This window comes from Notothenia rossii (genome assembly GCF_949606895.1).
Source record: "Notothenia rossii genome assembly, chromosome: 3".
Taxonomy (NCBI): domain Eukaryota; kingdom Metazoa; phylum Chordata; class Actinopteri; order Perciformes; family Nototheniidae; genus Notothenia; species Notothenia rossii.
The window spans coordinates 21,379,405-21,400,769 of NC_136901.1; the positions used below are offsets into that span (position 1 = coordinate 21,379,405).

Here is a 21,365-nt window from a genome sequence, read left to right on the forward strand (position 1 = left end):
TTATTTCTGTAATAAGCACTTATACATCAAATACTTTGACTACATTTTCCTAATCGTACTTAAACACTTTTTAGTACCAGTTACAAACCATTCTCGATGAAGTGGTTTTACTTGAAATGTTGTATATTTACAATGTGGTAAAGAACAAGTACAGAAACGGAATACCAACACTTAATAAATAGAACGATATATAGGTGACTAGTAGTATAAACACTCTGAAAATCTTTATTTTGAAATGTCCCACCGGAAATCCTGCCTATGGTTCCTGGTAGCCTGACTATTGTCGCGTCCTCCACCGTGCCCACACCCAGCTCAGAGAGCCGCACACTGCAGTGTCTGCGGGACTTTGTCTTCTCAGTGCGGCTGCTTCGGGAGCTTTCTGCGACATAACAGCAAGGGACAGCCCCTCTGCACCGCCCTCTGCACCCCCCCGGCGGGTCCTCCGCTGTGTGGATCTGCCCCCTGCGGTCCTCCTGTCAGTGGCAACGGCGTACTGAGCAGCATCTCCCGGAGAACACTGGCACCATGAGCAGCACTGGTAAGACCTGTTTTTAAATACGAGGTTTTAATGGCTTTTTCTCGTGAAGTGGTTAACATACTGTTAATGTTCCTATAGGGCTAGCTTTTTTGGGCTTGGTCCTTATTTTCCCTATGTGTCACCTGCTTTGGCAGCACAATAATAATCATTTATTTAGATTAAACATATGCATTTAGAATTAGAAGGCCTTACGATCGATGGATACATACTGTACTATATTATACTATGCTACACTTTAGTCCTACTGTAATATACTGTAAAGCATTATCCTGTATCTTATAATGTATACGATAATTAGAGCAGCATCAGGCTGCGCCTTTATGTGATGCTACACCTAGCATTCAGGGTTCTCTGACATAGTTTCACATTTGTTTCTGTGAACTTGTATGTCATATGGGCTAATTAGACCGGAAGTAGAATCGCCCACTGTAGATCTGCTGGCTCCTGACTCCTCTTTTATTATTATTATTATTATTATTTGTTATGTTTTGTCATTGCGCTGTTGACGAACATGCGATCTAAGTTTGTCATACATGACATAACTACACCTTTGTTTGTATGTTATGACAATACACCTTTGAATCTTGAATCCTGCTGGCTGCTGTCTCACCTGGTTGTGGGATTGGGGGATTCAATAAATGTAACACAAGTCTTCGGGCCTAACTAGTTGTCATTTTGAGTCAAAGATACAGCTACAATGTACCTGGACTTGGCGAAAGAAACCAAATAAATATCAAAATGTTTCCATAGTAACCAGTGATTGCCATTGCATCAAATAAAACCAGAAAGTAACTGTGATAGTAGGTACAGCATATATAAAATTAGCAGGTTTTGATCTGGTTTCTCTTCTATAATGTGTAAGTTGATAAATAAATAAAAATACTATAGCTAACTTAGCAAATTAAAGCATCTAGGGCCCCAGATTCTAATGAGACCATCCATCCTGTGCAGATCTGCTGTTAATGAGAGTACTGCAGTTTGTCTGGGGCTGGAGACAGGAGGAATTCATTAGCACTCTGCTGTAAAGTGCAAACATCCTCACACAAACAGGAGGCAAACACAGGTCAGCGTTGGTCTGGAACCTTGTCTCTAATTTGTGGGGCCCTGTGGAAGTTCCACCTGATCTGTGAAGAATGTTGCCTGGATATGTGAGGGGCAGGAGATGAAATGTTTCTTCACATTTCTACCTGTTTATGATTACAGCTGGTCTAAATATGAAGGGACATATTGGCAGTGGCGGTCCTGGATACATTTGACTGGGGGGGCCTTGCTGAGGCCGGTTATTTTTTGAGAGGGGCACATTTAATGTGGGACAAAAGAGACAAAGACAGTGTTCAACATTTTAAGATGACTAGTTTTGTATAGAGTCATCCGCACAAAAAAACAAAACATAAAATTGATAATGCCGCTATCCAACTAAAATGTTATCATCATTATAAACCCTGCTTTTAGGGGGGAACACAGGGGGCTCAACGCTTATTGTACAGTGTTTCTCATTAAATGAATAACTTCTGTGCAAAATTGACATAAAACTTAAAAGTGAAATTATAGGAAAAAAAAAGTAAAACATGTCCAGCTATAATCTCACTTTGGTTACATGACCTCCAGTGGTAGTGGTAATGTAGGGTTTCATATAAAAACAAAACCACAATCTCGAGATGTCTTGTGTAATTGTGTATCATGATATCTCAATATATGATTTCATCACTAAAACATTCCATAGAACCATAATTTAGGATTAAGCATCATCCCAGAGCTCCTCTTTTAAATAACAATTTATAATGGATTTGTATCATATAGCTTGGCTATAGAATTTGTGTTCTGGGATTACTTTTATTGGTTTAGTGTGGAGAAAAAACGTCCCCCCCCTGCTCTTTGGACCTTATCCCGTGCCATGTTGTCACTTATATTCCACATATCTGTGGCCACATCCTTTCAGTTTTTTGGACGTACAGCCAATGAACTCCACTGCTGGCAGTGAGGCAGCATTTTTAAATGTTAAAGGAGTCTGAATTGTAGCTCTGCTGTAAGCTGCTGATCAGGCTGTAATGTGTAAAGGAAATAAATGAATCCACATTTTGGAATACATTTTGATCAAAGAGTTGCTTTACTTAGTGTTAAAATGAATTTGGTATATCTAAATCATAACATATATACAACTCTCATCCAATTCTGGAGCTAACTTATCCCAATCCTCTCACTATGATAACATTGTCCTGCTGTCCTACCAGAATACCTGATCCCAGATCCACCCTGATCCTGCCAACACAATATAATATATCATGGCATTTTAGCAAAATCCTGCATGAGATTCTTAGATACATTTCTAACCCTAAATTCAGATGATGTTTCTCTTTAAAAATGACAAAGAACAGTTAGAAAGACACTTACTGGGATGTATACTTGCAGGTGTTTTAGCTTGGTTTTTAAGTGTACCCTCTGTTTGAACCTGTTTACCTGTACCAGTGGTGCAATCAAGCCTAAATAAACTTCTCAGAACAGGCTTGGCATGAACACACCCTGAGAGAAATCAATCTGAAGGCCAGTCTGCATTCTTTCATAATACATGTAATCACTCTTTTGTTGATCACTAACTGGCTTTGTGCTTCCAGCCGAGACACATGGAGCCCTTTAACCGCCACATGGATGGAGGATGGTAGAATAGCCTGTAAGTTCAGGTTCCTGCTTAACCCACAGAAGTAGAAGTCTGATCAATATCAATCAATTAATAAAATGTATTTATACAGCCCAATATCACAAATGACACCTTTCTCTGAGGGGGCTTAACAATTTGTACGTCAAACACTGTCTGTCCTTAGACCTCCGCAGCGTAAACGGGAGAAATCCCAAGAAACCCTACAGTACTGTTTCCTTCCTGTTTGAGTAGAGTTGAACCTAATCCTTAGCAGGCAACAGGCGTCAGAAACTGAAACCATGTCTTTATTTATAGCTAAATGATATAAGTCTTTATTTTTCATTATACTTCTATGTTAAAATAAAGAAACAAAACCAAACCCAACCTTATCCCAAAGCTTCATGCAGCGGCCGGCCCGCTGCTCTGAACTCCTGGCTGTTACTTTGCAGAGCTCTGCAAACGGTTGATCAGTTTGGGCTGGAAAAGAAAACTACCAAACCGTTACTATTATTTACTTATAGTTTTAGTGACATCTCGTGTTTATGCCAACATTTGATGGGATTCCTATTTTATTCCTGATAACTAATTTTATGATAAGATCAAAACCTATACTGAAATATTTCTGCTGGCATTCAGATCAATGTTCTACACCACTGTGGAACATAATATGTGACAAAGATTTTTGCTTACATTTGAACCAGTAATAAACCAGTGAGTGCTGGTTAGTGAGCAATTACACCCAGCTAAAGCACACCCGTATATGATTATGTTGTCAGTTGTGACACTGTTGCAGTCAGGCTCATTCCCTCTGGCTCCTTCTGTCGTTAAACCATGTGTCACAACTCCCTGGTTCTGCCCTGAAAGGCGTGTGCCTCCTGGCTGTGGTTCTTTGTGTGTCCATTGTCAGGAATTATGAAATGTTTGTTTACACATGTGCAGTTAGTGTAGAGGGGAGAACATAGAGCACGATGTTGAAGATATAAGACTTTTTTTTCCAATTTTCACTTAAAAATCTAAATTCTTGTTCAACCTCCACATCATCATCAATTGTGCATATCATACAAAACTTTATTGACTCTCAATTCTTTTGAACACATTTCCAAACTATTATTGCAATTGATTATGTACAATTGTCTGATGTTTCCTACATTATCAATTGCTTATGTCATGTTGAATTAAGTGTTATCATTTCTTCACAATAAGGAAATGAACAGGGTAGACAATTGCTACATTTGTACACGTGTTGGTAACCTGAAAAACCTGCTCTACTAAATGGAATTCAGCCATCATTTATTTTATTAATTTACAAATGTTGCTTTTCCTACTGTCACAAGGAGAAAGTACTTTGGTAACATACCTTATCTTATTCATTCTTTAAATGTGATGCTCTGCTGATGAAATAACGGTCCGGCTGACATACAGCTCTTCTCTCCGGGATAAATGCTGACTGACCTCACTTGTGCTATGCCCACACAAACACGCACAAACACACACACACGCACGCACGCACGCACGCACGCACGCACGCACGCACGCACGCACGCACGCACGCACGCACGCACGCACGCACGCACGCACGCACGCACGCACGCACGCACACACACACACACACACACACACACACACACACACACACACACACACACACACACACACACACACACACACACACACACACACACACACACACACACACACACACACACACACTAGTAATTAAGCCCCAATGTGGTGTGGGCTTGTGACATTTCCTTGCAGCCTGCTGATTAACGTGGCTCTGCGTGGCTGGCTGCTGGTTTGTTCTTTAGACAAACTGATGGTCACGTCATGGTTCGGTAATCTTAGCTCATATTTTCAATACTGTAGGAATTTACAGTTACTTTCAATTGCTAGCATGCGTAAATGACACACAAAGCACAATCATTGAAACTCAAGATACAACTACAAAATGCATTTCCTGCAGAAAATGCGTGCGAATGCTGTAAACTGTCAACATTTATGGCTGAATTTAGCTGAAAATGCAGAAAAAGCTGAATATGTTATTTATTAGCTGAATGGTAGCTGCTTTTAGCTACAAAAATGCAGAAAAAGCTTAATATTTAAAGGAAAAGGTTTAATAAAAGGTATAAAAAACAACATGTACAGCCTTGATGTCCTGAAATAGCTGAATAATGTAATAGTTGAATGGTTTCTGTAGCTGAAAATAGGCTGAAGGAGTTAAATATCAGATGTAAGTAGTAGTGAATGAATTTGTATTAAGATGAGAAAAGAAAGTAAAAAGGCTTGGAAAAGCAGCAGAATATTTTGACTGCAAACTTTTCGACTAAAACCATACGTCACCAATAATGTATAAAATATGTGGAACCTGTTAAAGTCTGTATGAAGTCTCCATCGGACAGAAAAGAATAGGCTGAGACAGTCTTTTTAAGTCCAGTCTGTCAGTGTTTGTTTCTGTTCCTGAGCACCTACTCATAACACCCAATCATAACACCTGTGTGTGTGTCCAGAGAGATCAAAGGCAACCAACTGCAGCACTGCGTCCCATAAGAATGCATTGAGTTGTATATCTGACCATTTTGCCACCCGTTCAAAAACTATGGAGAGAGAGAGAGAGAGAGAGAGAGAGAGTTTGTCTGTGAGAGAGAGAGTGTGTGTGCGAGAGAGAGTGTGTTTGTGTGTGTTTGTGTGTGTGTGTGCGTGTGTGTGTGTGTGTGTGTGTGTGTGTGTGTGTGTGTGTGTGTGTGTGTGTGTGTGTGTGTGTGTGTGTGTGTGTGTGTGTGTACTGTGTACTGTGATGGATTGTTGGAGCGATGTGCAACTCAAGGCATATGCTCGAACGGGAGCTGCCTGGACGCTGCAATCATGTTGCGCGCACTATCCGTGCTGAGTGCTGACTTTTCGTACAATGTCCCACTGTCTGGCTTCCTGCATAAAGTCAAGTGCTCGGCGCAGTTGTCGGCGAAATGTCGCTCCTCTGTTTTCATTGAAACAGCTCCTTATATCGGTTAGCGCAGCTAGCTAGCACCAGATTCTAACAACAACAATACACGTAAGGTGTGCGCGTTCTCGCTCGCGCCACACATACACCTCCCGGTCCTCCCGATGGCCAGTCCGGGCCTGCCGGTGAGCGTGGAAGTGTGGTCTGCCACAAGCGGGTGGCAGGAGCGGGGCTGTCAGCATCAGCTTGTAGATGGTATTTTAAACTCGATGCGCTCTGAAACTACGGGGCAGCCGAGGACAAAAAATACACATGCGTTAATCGCGTTAAAATAATTAGTGGCGTTAATTTCTTTTTGCATTAACGCGTTATTAACGCGTTAACTTGACAGCCCTAATATATATATATGTATATGGAATGCTTCTCGTTTTGCGCCGTCACGTTCAAATGAAATCGCCGCCAATCACTATCGCGTCTTGTGCTGCATTCCCTTGCACTCGGACATTAGGGATTTTCTCTCATAAATGTCCGATGAGCCACAACTTTTATTTCAAAACAAAGCTGCCAACTGGGGTGGCAGCTGGGGTGGCGAGGCTATTTTTTAGGGTGGCAATTGCCACCCCATGCCACCCCGGTAGATCCGCCCCTGTAACAGTGATGAAAAATACTTCAATCAAAAACAGATGAGCCCCCTCAGGCTCTCAGTGACAACTTGCTCTTCCTGATGGGTCAGATCCACTGAGTCATATTTATTCCTCCCTGCTCACCTCAAAGCTCCGGTCTGCATATGAATGGAGTATTCTGTTTGAAACATGCTGAGTGTGACAGCAGCTGTCAGGGGCAGACATGGATTCTACAGGCAGCTCTGTACAGTGTTACTGTGTTACATTGTAAGGGATTGTAATTCTTTAAGATGTTAGCTGTCCACTTAACTGTTAACAAGGTCAACACATTTTTATACATTTAGATTTTTAAGTAGCAGAGTTGCATGTTCACATTTTCCTACCCCACATATTGTTCTAATTACTTTTTTTTGGGATACAATTATTTTTTGTGTATTTGTTATGTTTGTGTTTCCCCATATTTGGGAGCAGTAGTTACGGTAAGAGCAGAGAATGGTGGTATCTTCAAATAAATGAATGTCAGCATGTTTGATGTGTTGGTAATATCATTCATGTAAATCAGAACTAGTTTTGGTTCTAAAATTGAACCTTGTGAGACTCCACATATTATTGGAAGTTTGTTTGATTCTCCCATCTCCACATATTGCTGTCCTCAGTTAACTCTTGACCCACTCATTAGCTCGACCCCTAATGCCATAATGTTCTAGCTTTTTTTAGAAAGATATCATGATTTACTGTATCCAAAGCTTTTTGAGGTCAATGAATATTCCAGTACATTCTTTCTCAATGTTATTTGTGATTTGTTCAACCAATGTAATCACTGCAGATGAGATGGAGTGTTTTTTCTGTAATCCATATTGGCTGGGGCATAATATGGGGCTATGTCCTTCTAGGATTTATTGAAATCTTGAAGCTCGAATTCAAATTTCAAAAATGTCCCAAATTGGGATTAATAAAGTTATATCTTATCTTATCTAACAGCCTGCCACATTTCATTTTTTAGGTTCATGTTTAATTTGCTCAGAGATCTTTCATTTATTTTCCGTTTAAAAAAGTATGTATTTTGTATTTATTAAGAACAGGTTATTTTCCACTAATAGAAAAAACAGGCAATTGATCCCTGACATCTGTGCTGAAAGCACCACTGTGGTGTTCCATTTCTAAAACATTAGTGAAGATGTTGTCAATTAACGTTTCAGTTAATCAGTTATCCTAGTTGGATTGGTTGTAAGTGAGAAGACCAAGGGTGATCAATGTTAAAGTCTCCACACACATAGAGGATTTTATTCCAATAAGTTCCAAGCATTTCTTCCTGACTAGGTAATCAAATTCCTCAATATCACTACCTGGTGTTCTATACATGTATGAGACAAATATATGTTTCTTCTGTTTAAGCTCAATTTCCACCGTGACAGATTCAAGGAGGTTGTTATGACAGGTGGAGAGACTTTCTACCAATCTGGCAGAGTGTGTTTTTAACGTTAAAGTGGATTAATGAAAGGCCTTTAATGTCGTGCATTTTCTTTTTAGGTTTCTGTAAAAGATTTAATCTGGATCAATGTGGGTGTCAAAGCAGTTATCTTTTTGGGGATTTTCATTTACGAAATCTAGGTCTTTATATTGTTCTCCAAAGGCCATTTGGCCGTTATCCTCACTATCATACTTGATAAAGTGGCAGCTTGCAAACATTGTGAATATCTGGATAAGTCCTCATTGTCTTTCACAAGTAAGACTTTTCCTTCGTTGCTCTTGATGAATATCGTGCACCTTCCTGAGGTCCGTTGCCGTTTTTGCCATCCCAGCGTTCCTTTTTGTCAGATGCTAGTTATTGTAGATTCACGTTCCTTTCAGTTTCTTAGCTTTGATCATCGTGCACACTTTTGTCTTTCCATTTTCCGACGGCTTTCCAAGTGTGTGGCAGTCCGCAATGTCCTCTTTTCTGGTGTAATGATCCTTCGCTCCAGCATCACAATCTTTTCGTCTTTTTCCTTCATGATCCTTTTCGGGTTTTCCACCGTTTTCAGAAGTTTTTAATTGTTAGGCCGCATCCTTTCGAGTCTTACTTATATTACTTATATCCATTGTAATGATGGATAAAGCATCCTTAATATCTTGGATTTACACGTTCAGTGCACGCGTCACCATTTTTGTGCACGCGTCCTGGCCACATAGCAAAACCTATGTAATAGCATGGCTTATAAATTATTGAGTTTTTATATAGTTATACTTAGGCAAAAACTATAGGTAATCGCGTTTATACACTATTGGACAACAATTAAGAGCATTTTTGCATTTTTGGGGTATTTTATTTCTTATGAACACCATGTGTTTTTTTCAGCCTTGTGCTTGTTCTAAAGATATCTTTCAACTTTACATTGTTGTTTGCTAATTTCTTGCCACATTTCACACATGAAGGTGAGCCAGCATCTCTGGCAGTAAAAAAAAAAAGAAATCTGTCCAAGGAAAATCAAACTCTCCATGATCCATAAGACTATTCTTGTTTGGGATGTATCCATGTTTAACTAACCAAGGCTGAGATTGCCTTCTGCAATGAAAGTTGCCGCATCATAGATGAAAGTGTCACATACTTCCGAAGTCCTAGGCCTAAATACCAGTGTCACAGTACCACCTCCAACTCAGACACAAAATGTCTTCCCTTTTGTTCCATGTTATTACATGTCAAAGCTACAGGTTTCCTACCCCTTCACTAGCATGTTCCTGGCTGGCTAGTGTGCTAGCAGTTAGCTAACCAGCAGTTCACAGCTGTAATCACCAAGTATTCTTTTAAGAGAAAGAAAACATAGAATAGAATAAAACATAACAAAGTCAGTCACTAATAGGGATGTAACGATGCACTCAACTCACGATATGATACAATTCACGATTTTAAGTTCACGATACGATTTTCTCACGATTCTTTTTTTTTTTTTACAGAATGAGCTGGGGACAAATTATGACTGAAAAATATTTCTGTATTTATATAAACTGTACACAACAACGTACATGTTCTCATCAAAAGTGCAACTGAAACTGTAAACTGTGCAACTGTATTTTATCTTAAATAACAAAAAGATACATAATCGGATTTGGAAAACAAATCCCACATAAAAATGAAACATATTTCTTTTTATTTATGGATATTTTACTAATCACTCCCCTTTTGAACTGTATTTATTTATTTACTGTCCTACATATTGGAATGATTTATTTCCTTGTTTTTTAAAACTATATTAAATAGATAAAAGTGTGCATTGGAAATATTTGTTTACATAGATGACCAAACAATTGAGACCCACTGAGATAACTTAGACTAAAGTTAAAGTGTTATCTAAACACTCAGAGAGTCCTTTACCTCACTGAGCTGTAGTTATCAGCCTCTCAGTCTGACAGGAGAGAGCTCTCCCTCCACCTTGTTGTATAAACTGCTCTGTATACCTGTTAGCGCAGCTAGCACCAGATGCTAACAAGTAACAACAATCCCAGTAACTGGTGTGCACGCTCTCTCTCGCTCGCTCACTGTCCCAAAATGCGGTCGTGCCACACACGCACACACAGAGGATGTGTGCTCCTCCGTGGAGATGACGGCTTGTGTTCAAATGTAATAATAAACACATTTGAAAAGTGGGGGGGGGACACAAACGGGATGCCGCCTCAGCATCATGGATGTCCGAGTTATCCAGTGTGTCGATTTCACAGGCATTTCATCTGACGTCTGCACTGAGGACAGCAGCTGCCACGGCAAGTTGTTGTTCTAGATAGCGTTCAATCATGTCCAGACTGCTGTTACAGCCAATCGAATCAAATACAATCTAAATTAGTTCACGCCCTGTGCCGTTTAAAAAATTGCATCGCGATTCATTTTTTAGCTCAACCGATTTTAATAACGCATCTGCACCGATTTTTAACCGATTCTCGATGCACCGTTACATCCCTAGTCACTAATGAATATATTATCCGTCCATAGTAGTCAATAATAAATATATTGTTTGGAAATATTCATGTAGTCAAAATCTCAATAATCTTAATTTGATGAACATTTGTCTTTTGAAAGCAAAGTTCAGATAAAACAGAACATCTGTGATTTTTCAAATGCATCTTGGGACTGTGTGCGTACCTTTGGAGCTATGCTCACCTGGATCATATTACTGCTATGTGGGAAGAAAGAGAGACACACAAAGATCGATAACTTCAGTGAATTATTCATCAATTCACTTTCTCCTGAGTGTGTGTTACTGCATGTGTGTGTGTTCTTGTTCTTTGATCGATCATTTCTGCAGACTGGGTTGTTGTCTTTGGCCCTGTTCTGTGCTGGTACAAGATATAATACCTCTGTGTCTCTGATAAAAGAGACACAGAGGTAAAAACATTAGTGTTTTTGTAGGCGAGACTGCGAGAATTCATGCTAACACTTCTCCATCACCACAGCAGTGTGAAAACACATATGCTGTTAAAGGGGAATTCTATCTAAAAGCGACCTGACAGTGTGCCTTCAGTTGTCTTGGAGTACGTCTAGCAGTAAGTTCAGCAGACTTTGAAACCTGATCTCTGCAGGCTAAAGGCTACACTAGCCCGCTACTAGCATGACTCACCCCATTTTCCCACTAACTGTTGGTCGTCTGGTTGCATTATGGGTAATGTAGGAAGGAATTAATCTTTCTGTAACAAAGTTAGAATTGCAGAATTCCACATATTTGAGCTTTTAGCTATATTTTTGTATTTGCCTCGTGCACTTAAGGCCTAGTTTAACCTACAAAATGTAAGTCTAAATGTTCAACTCTCTGGCATTGTTGGGGTGTGCTGACAAAAGACCCAGATCTTTGGGGTCACTTGCAAACTGACACTGGATATGCAAATGATTTAAACAGAAGACTCCCAGATATCGAGCAGGCTCTACAGCAGGGGTGGGCAAACTTTTTGGCTTAAGGGCCACTATGAGTTTTAAAATTTGACAGACGGGCCGGGCCAGTAGCAGATCGGTGAAAAAATATTTAGCTGTCCACTCCTCATTAAACACTCGCCACTCATTGTCAACTTTTGCTTTGGTCCACTCATTGTTACAGATGCAGGTTCAAAGGTGAATTATTGCGCCATTGCGTCATGACGTAACAGTTTACGTGCCTTCTTATGACCGACACAGCGTTTTACGACGCTGATTTTCTCCGCAACAACGCTCACAACAACATCAATAGAGGACTACGTCGGGTAGTTTTTTATCATACGAAGCCAGATTAAATTAAATAAATACTTATCCAACCTTATACCTTTCTCCAGAGTTCTGTGGTTCATTGTTTATTAATGTGGTTCAGCTGCATTACCGCCCTCTGCAGTGCTGCTCGTCCACCGGAGTTTAGTCTACTGTTAACTCACACAGCAGCGGCCGCTGTAAAGTCTTCACTGTCCGACTGTCACACAAGCAGCTACTAAATATCCCCCATCCCCATGAGTGAATGTGTTTCAGTCTGAATTGATGCTGTTTGGCATCACAACGCTGTTATGAAAGTTCCTCTGGCATTCTACAGGTGATGTTAGCTAATCAGACTATCTTGACTACTTGTTGCTATCATATTGTGGCATAAGCCGTTTTCTACACGCTTATTTTACCGGCATCATTTTCGTTATGATTTTACTTGTGATGGCCACATGTAGCCCATGTATTGATTCCATCCGATAGCTGCAATAATACAAAACAACAGGAACACGTCTGCCTCTTCACAATGGTCAATAATAGCGAACGGATGTTTATTAAAGTAAGGACAAATAAACAGAATCACACTAAACCTGGTTAGTGTTGCCTGACTTTATATAAGTGTGTAGTAGTTGCATTCTAGTCACTTTGCTCAACGCTCCTGCTTGTTACAACTTGTATTCGCCGTACTCGTCATGAACTGTTATTGCTCCGATTAATCTCGACCCCCCTCCAATGTAAGTGTGAGGTATTTGGTTCTTAGATCTTGCCGGGTTGCCGAGTGGGGCCAGCTAAGAGAGAATAGACCAGACTCCAGCAACTAGTTCAATTGTGTCTAGAGTGCGCCATCTAGTGGGATCAACTGAAATGCCGAGGATTGCAGGAAAAAGGCTAAATGAATGCGGTCTTTACTATAATTTGGAAAATTTTGTACCAATATTCGGCGGGCCGGATTAAAAAGCCCAACGGGCCGTATATGGCCCGCGGGCCTTAGTTTGCCCATGCCTGCTCTACAGTCTACAGCAGGGGTGGGGAACATCCGGCCTCCGGGCCATATATGGACCGCGAGACCATTTGGTACGGCCCTCGAGGTAATTTATAAACACACGCAAAACTATTTTTTTTTTAGGAAATCTAGACGCAGAAGAATTAAACAAGCGAGTGCCTGTTTTTCCTGGCCAAGGTCTGGGTCCTTGAACACAACACGAGCCTAACGTGTCATCACGTGGTATATGTCTCGTCTGACAGGGGTGCAGTTCTGACGGAGAGCACCAGAACGCCGCTCCGGCACTTCAGAAATGTCAGTACCCATAAGGAGCTGTACACATGCCGCAGTTTTTGCGTGGCTGTGTCTTTAGTTGTAAGCCCAGTGGCGATCTGTTCATCTGTCATACTGATCATACAGTCAATAACTTCGTTGTTATTAGCATCTGGTTAGCTAGCTATGCTAACGAGTATAAGAAGCTTTTTCTACAACCAGTGAGGTAAAGGCACATCTTTATATGATCATTATAGTTATAAAAAAATAAGAGAATAAAGTAAACAGGTGTAAAATACTATATGACAGTAAAAAAAAGTTGTTATTAATAAACAAGAATAAAGTTTGAAAGGGGAGTAATTTGTAAAATATCAATAAAGAAAAAGAAAATCTGCTTACAGTTCTGTTTCATATGGATGTTGAGAGATGTATCCATAGATCTCTTAATGTTGCTCTTCCTGGGGAGCATGCCCCCCGGACCCCCCTAGAGGAGGTTAGGTCCCCCCCCCCCATTAAATCATGTCCACATGGATTGGAAACTAAATACATTTGCACACATCTTGTGCCCATATCTTTCTGTTTTGGTGGTCATGCCACAACCGTGCACGTGCATGCATACGCGAGTCATGTTAAAATATCTGGATTAAGAGGTTGCTTTTTCTTTGCACTGCATGAAAGAAAGGCCAAATGAATGGGCTGTGATTTTAGTATTTTTAAGCAGAGGTCAATCATTTGTACGGCCAGACTTGTCAAAGCATTAATTCATGGTTTTTACTAACTGGTATCAGTATGTTGTTACCTCTGCATCATTTTGAAACGTGTATTACAATTAAATCACGGTCAAATATGTTCATTTTGTTGTAGTTGTAGCCAGCGATTCTCTCACTAGTTTACCATATTCAGTTGTTGGCCCGGAAAGAACCTGGATTTTGGAGACCCAGAAAAACTGTGAAACAGTACCCGTTAGCCGGAACTGCCCCTAGTGGAAACGCAAAAAAAAATGGGCCGGGATGGCACGGCACGCTTAAACCGTGCTACGCGCTGCAGTGGAAATGCACCATTACATATCTTCTGTCTCACTGAAAACCCACCTGTTTCACTTGCACCTTAATCTCTTAAACATTTTTTAAAACGCCCTAAAAAGAGTTTGCCCATTTGTAACTAATGCACCAGCACAATGGTCTGGCTTGTTTGAAGTGAATATATGTGCATTGCTCTTGTGGTAGTTTGTATCTCTATGGTTTATTGCACTTATTGTCCTTCACTTTGGATGGAAGCGTTAGCCAAATGAAATGTGTCTGATTCACTTTTATTGTTAAAGCTCAGAAACTAAAGCACTTTAAGTTACATTGGATTCCAAAAGTAGAGATTTAGCTTTAAGGTGAGGTTTGATGGGTTCCTTTTCAAATGTAGATGAGCAGATGGTGCCTCTTTAAAAGGCATGAGATCAGGCTGGTTGTAGGAAGACATTACATTACATTACATTACATTACATCTTACTTGTTAGACGCTTCTATCCAAAGCGACTTACATACATTCAGTACTGTGGGCAACCCCCACAGGAGCAATTTGGGGTGAAGTGTCTCAGGGACTCAACGACATGCTGACTGCAGTGGGACACGAACTTGCTATCCCCTGATTCAAAGTTCAGCGCACTAAGTTCAGCACACTATTCCACTGAGCCACAGCCCCCCCTGAAGACTCTTGGCAGCTCTTGTGTTGCATGATTTGCAATGCAGATTTTGGAGATTAAATCAGGCCGTACTCCCTTCTCACCCCTCAATTCCACCGGGTCCGTCTGCGTCGCGTCACGGCTGCGCCACGGCTGCGCCACGGTTTTGGTCCGGCCTCCTCCGGCGTCATACCCTATCGGGCGCGTTCAAGAAGCATTTCAGAAGCGGAGCGTCTTGCCTGCCGGTTCGCAGTTTTGGTTGATTTGGGTATATTTCCTGGACAGGCTACTTTGTACAGACAAAGTTAATAATAATTGTAATATTCCAGTTATAAACGACATGAATCAAAGATGTGTTGATGTATTTTAGTGGTAAAAAATGCATTCATCATCATCATAATTATTCTATATATATAATTTACACATTGCCTGTAAACCGGAGGAGAACGCTGGCATTTCTCCTCCTACTTGAAAGACTACGGAGGGATAGGGTCTGCAAAATTAGTTTATTTTGGGCATGGGCCGGACGCTCTGACCGGTCCACTTCCTTCCCGGCGCCTCTGCAACGCCTCGCGTCGAAAAATAGACTTGAATCGCTTGAATCCTATTTTGAGTGGAGCCCAGCGCCGAGACGCTTCTGGTACGCTTCTGAGCCGTAACGCGGCACGTCTGGTGGAATAGCACCCATTGACTAGAGTGGCCGCGATCTCCACGAATGCCGCGGCGCAGCCGTAACTTTTACGGCCGCGCGGCCGTAACGCGACGCAGACGAACCCGGTGGAATCTAGGGGTCAGTCCCTCTGGCATTTCTCTATGTGCGCTGACAATCAGCCTCTCTGGTTCATCCTGTCTGTTATTTCTGGTCGTTTTTTAATAACCTCCTCTCTGGGTTCCTGCTGATCTGCTCTGAAGCAGCTCCTGTTGTTCAGGTGGGCTTTAAAAATGTTGTTGGTGACTTATTACAAAGTTATTACAAAGTTATTACAAAGTTATTACAAAGTGACGGTGCATGTTTGAATCAGGGCATGCATCTAACGCCCCCTGGAATTCTTTGACCAGTTGTTTAACTGTCACTTTTCAAACTTTTGGGCCTTTTGCCTGTAGAGAAATGAATTCAATATTTTACGATCTCAACATCCAGGAACGTTGATCATTGGGTTTGGAACTTTGATAAATGACTTGGAAGGGTTTTTCAATCGATATTCATCCCGGAAATCAGAGGTGTAGCCTGGAAATATTCGATTTGTGTCCTTATTTGTTAAGGATAACTTAAGAACAGTGTGGGTTAACTGTTGTACTGGTGTTTTTGAATGCTTCTGCTTTGCCACTATTTTAGACTAACCGTGGCTTTCTAGCTTTAATATCTGTAATCAGGCGGTTAAATTGGGCTGGCGTTTGTGATCAAAGTTCATAACTCTTACATGATCAGCCCACACGACTTCAACAATGTATCAAATACAAAAACCATGAATAAAATACTTGCAACACTCATAAAACACGTCCCTGAACATGACACGCACGCACGCACGCACGCACGCACGCACACACACACACACACACACACACATGCATGCATACACATATACACACACACACATACAGTTCCTGCCTTACTGTATGTGGTTTTAAGCAGAAGAACTATGCAGCAAACTACTTCAACAAGTGTTAATTATCATGAGACAGTAACACTTGTCATTTTAAGCTCATTTTAATGAAACACTAGTTCAGTTATGTTCCCAAAGCTTGGCACATGGCCTAATGAATGTGCCTGCAGATCTACCACTTTTGAAGGGACCATTGATTAACTGGGGCCTAAAAGATGGAGAAGGTCCAGCATCGTTCCCCTAGGTGATCCCCAGCAGCAGAATGAGGAATGATCTCATTGTTTCTCTCTACTGTAAATGTTTCAGTCACACCACGCAACCTTTTGCTGTGCTTGGTCATAGAAAATGTTTTGAGACTGAATTTAAAGACTGAATAATCTACTGCCTCTGAGATCTCCTCCTTATAGGGATGACTTCAAAGTCACTTTTAATGATGTTTACATTATTTCGGTCTATCCCCTTCTTGCAGAGTATACAGTAGTTTCCTGTGAGTTTGGAGCTAGTTTGACTGATGATGAATCCCTTAGGCATGCTGCCCTGGAAATTGATTAGATATCAGCTCAGATCAATAGAGAGAGTTAAAGCCAGTCTCCACATACCAACAAACAAACAGCGGCTCAATACGAAGTCACCTTGAACACAAATCAGATATCTAGACGAGCTGCAGTAGAACAACATGTGTAATGAGTGTATTACACTGCTGCTTGGGTAAGCTGGATGATTATTCAATGTGTAACTTATGTGTCGTGGTCATCCTGCACCCCATAAGTTTAGTTCCAGTGACGTGGCAAGAAAAGAACAGTGACACATTAGGCTTATGGACAGCATAGGTCCTGGCAACAAAGTATATGGAAAGAATGAAAAGATTCACGATTCATCCGTTTAAATTCATTTTCAAAATATAGTTATTTGTGTTAAGTCAGTGTACAGACTTAAGTCATCAAACACATGAAGATTTGAGGTGAGGTGCCTTTGTGACGTGCAACAACATTAACATTAACATGAACCTTTCTGTTGGTCGCTTGTTAGCAGACCCTTCACGCGATGGCAGAGCGAACAGGTGATAGCCTTATAGTTTAAATCTACTACCCACAAATAAACATATGGACATGGATTACTATTTAAAAAAAATTGTGAATGTATTTAGGAACCTATCCATATGATTTTAATTGGGGGTGGACCTCAAATCCTCTAGGGGGGTCCGGGGCCATGCTCCCCCGGTAAGATTTTTATTTTGGAGTTAAATGCATCAATCTGGTGCCCTTTGAGGGGAAAATAAAGAAACTAGATATATGGAAACACCCATATGAAACAGAACTGTATACATTTCAATAATCATAAAATCATGGCCATAACCAATAACAAATCCAATATGAAAAAACACTGAAACTTGTTTATTTATTTATTTTTGGTTCATTTATAGTTGTGAGTGTGTCTGTGCTCCTGAACCAGCCTCTCCCTCCTCTACCTCCTCTCCCTCCTCTCCCCCCTCTCCCCCCTGCTCCTCTTGGCAGCAGCAAAGACTAGTTTTAACTCTCAACAAGTTTTAAAAGTGTATCTTACCTTTTTTCACCTAGTTAACTTTTTATTTTTTTATTCATGCATATTTTAATAATCACAACCCCCTCAAATGGAAATATGTGTTTACATAAATGGTGACCAAACCGTTTGAGACCCACTGAGAACTTAGACTAAGTTAATTATCTAAACACTCAGAGAGTCCTTAACCTCACCTGAGCTGAGGTTATCCCGAGCTTGAATGACACACAGAGGGCAAGGGCTTTGATTTATGATCTGTATGACAGTGGCCATGTCGGCAGGCCACATCATGTAGACAGCCAGTCACCCTGCGTGAGACAGACCCAGATTTGCGCAGCGTTGCGTTCACAATACATACAAAATTAAAACTGCGGTCACAGACGTGCACGCAGTTGTGGGCAGGCCTTCGCGTCCGAGCGCCTGTCGGGGAGGGTGGTCCCGGCGTCAAGCAGACGCACGCGAGTCCTCCGAAATGAGCCATTTGTCATTTCTCAAGTGTTCAAGTCCTGGGGTGTTTCTGAATCGCGAGTAAAGCTGCTGCAGAGCCACTATTTCAAGCATACTACGTCATCGAGTGCCACCGAAATACTATTCCAATCTCCAGCATACTTGGACATCTACCGAGCCCGGCGTACTTCGTTAGGAGACATTTCGAGGCTGCACATGTGTAGACTCCGCGGTCTTAAAATCCCCACAATGCTTTGCGCACTGACCAATTTCCCCAAATCTGTGGCGGAAAATGTAAGGCGGGGCCTCTCATATGATGCACACCTGCACACTTGCTAGCCTGTTCCACTGTTTGTTTTCCGAATGCCAGGAAGCAGTGGCGGATTTAGGATTGTAGGAGATCCGGGGCTAAGCCCAGGAGTTGTTGGAGGGTGCAGGGGTAAACTGCAATTTTTTTTACAAGTGGGGGGTGGACCGAACATCCTTTAGGGGGGCCGTCGCCTCCTTTAGGGGGGTCCGGGGGCATGCTCCCCCGGGAAGATTTTTTTTAAAATATTGAAGTTAAAAGCATCAATCTGGAGCACTTTGAGAGCAACATTAACCCTACCTTAATAATACCTTAAAACGGACAAAAGGCACTGGAGAACACTTATTCATTAACATCCTTTAATGAAGCAAACCAATGCCTTAACTCACTCAAATACAGTCGTTTACTTATTTAGGTGAAACGAATGTGCGTAGAGTTTTAAAGGATGCGGATAGTCTCACCTTGATTCTGGCGCGTTGCTTATCGTTTTATAGATCTATTCTCCTCCACCATCTTTGTTTGTGACGTAAAGAGTGTAAGAGTCACGTTTCTGAATCGGACACTCTGAGTGTATGTAGTCACAGCCAATCGGAGTCTGATTCAGAGGGTTGCATTTCAGTTCCGTTGCCTGTCAGTTCCGTTGCTATGGTTCCGTTGTTAAGTGTACTGAAACGAGAGCCGGTATAATTCCAAAACAATATAAAAATTAGAATACGTTATTTTAGTGTCTTAAAGGTAGACTGAGGTATGAAGGGTTAACGTTACTTGTTCGGATAATTTTTAGTCATGTTCTGTATACATACTAACATATACGGGTATAATTAGTGTGGTTACTCCATGTTTACTAGCTATAACATTAACATTACATCACTCTTTTTCACTTCTTACTCAGTCAGCCAGACTGCAGATATCACCATTAGATTCACAAACCTGAAACATCATCCATTTCTTCACTACTGGTGATGACATTGTTGTCAGCTGCTGATACTACTGCTGCTGCTGCAGCTTGTGGCGCCTTTTTCAATTAAAATAACTTTCTAATATCCATAACTTTATGGACTATTAGCTTAAAACTCGTCAGGCACTAGCAGAGCCATATGGCGATGGGCACTAGGGATCACTTCTTCTTCCAGGCAGGGAAGGTTACGCAGTACGCAGGCTACTGTCCCGCAGCGGCTGCCTCTCTGGTGGACTCTGGTACTGCACATTACTCCCGAGACGTTTAAAAAAATATATATATATTATTATTATTATTTTTTTTTTTTAAGATAAACATCCGGGGCTTTTCAGAAAACATCCGGGGCTTATGCCCAATTAGCCACCCCCTAGCGCCGCCACTGCCAGGAAGTATTCTTGCCTCGCTTCTGAAGCCAGATGCTCGGCAGACATGTGCTACCAAGCAAGCGTACTCGCGATTGAGAAACACCCCTGGACTCCTCGGTCCTCCGACAGCGACCCGGAAACGGATGTGGGCGTGCCGCCTCGAAGGAAAACAAATTTCTCTAAAGTTTGGAGGAGCAGTAACCGTGGCATGTGGTGCAGTGGGTTGTGCGTTGGTTTTCCGATCAGGGGGTCACAGGTTCAAACCCCACTGTAGTCAATATGTCGTTATGTCCCTGGGCAAGACACTTCAACCCAAATGGCTCCTGTGGGGATTGCCCACAGTATTGAGTATGTAAGACGCTTTGGATAAAAGCATCTAACAAGTGACATGTAATGTAACCAAGGACACACTGATTTAGAGGACAGAGAGGAGAGAGGAGTCTCTCTGGAGGAGCTATGACCGTGTACACTGATGTGGAGGAGAGGAGAGAGGAGGCTCTCTGGAGGAGCTTTAACCGAGGGTACACTGATGTATCCTCCGTGTGTGTGTGTGAGAGAGAGAGAGAGAGATGTGGAAGGCAGAGTAGCTTATCTGACATCTAAATGGTGGAAAATGGTACATTCTAGCCTGTGAGCTCCCCGTTCGAGCGACTGACTATTCCTTCCCAAAGTAGCATCGCATTGGATATGGGCTGAATTTGTCCTGGAGTGGAATTTTTCTGATCATTTCCTAGGAGGAGGGTGCTTAAAATGCATGAAAAACGCCCAACTTTCAAAATTGCCAACTTTCTGGGGGGCGGGGCTAATGGAAGGCAATTTGAAATATGTGTGCAATCATAATAGCAATGTGTATACAGGGTTTCGTGAATATTGGAAAAACGATATGCGAGTAGTGGGCCATCCAATCTAATTTACAGATGGCCCTGAGCCCAATAGAGATTGCCCTGAAAAATGTGCGCGGACGAAATGGCACGAAGGGTTTGGGGGGCCTCCCCCTAGAACGTTTTTGCAGGTCTTACTGTATGCTGTTTGGTGCATTCTCTAGACTGAATTATAAGATGAACCACCACAATATTATATTGTACAATTTCAATTTTATTCTTAATTTCACTTGTTTGTTTGTTCTTGTTTGTGTTTGCTCGCTTGCATGCCCTGCATAGCTATAAGAAATACTTAAGTTGTTGGTCAAGACACTTTCCATCTGATGAAGGCAAATGCCTTCCCAGATGTAAAAAAGTAGAAAACATTACATTCAGTTGTAACTGCCAAAACAAACATTATTTACACTATTATGGC

The 21,365-nt window shown here is 41.5% G+C and overlaps 1 protein-coding gene across 1 annotated transcript in view; it reads left to right on the top strand.

The window, feature by feature from the left end:
- The first annotated feature begins 282 nt into the window (after window positions 1-282).
- The window catches only part of ablim2 (actin binding LIM protein family, member 2), a 101,120-nt gene continuing 80,037 nt past the window's right edge, over window positions 283-21,365 (top strand). Inside the window, exon 1 of the mRNA XM_079669579.1 lies at window positions 283-538. Coding sequence (XP_079525705.1) covers window positions 526-538 — 13 coding nt within the window. The 5' untranslated portion in view covers window positions 283-525. The remainder of the gene's footprint in view (window positions 539-21,365) is intronic.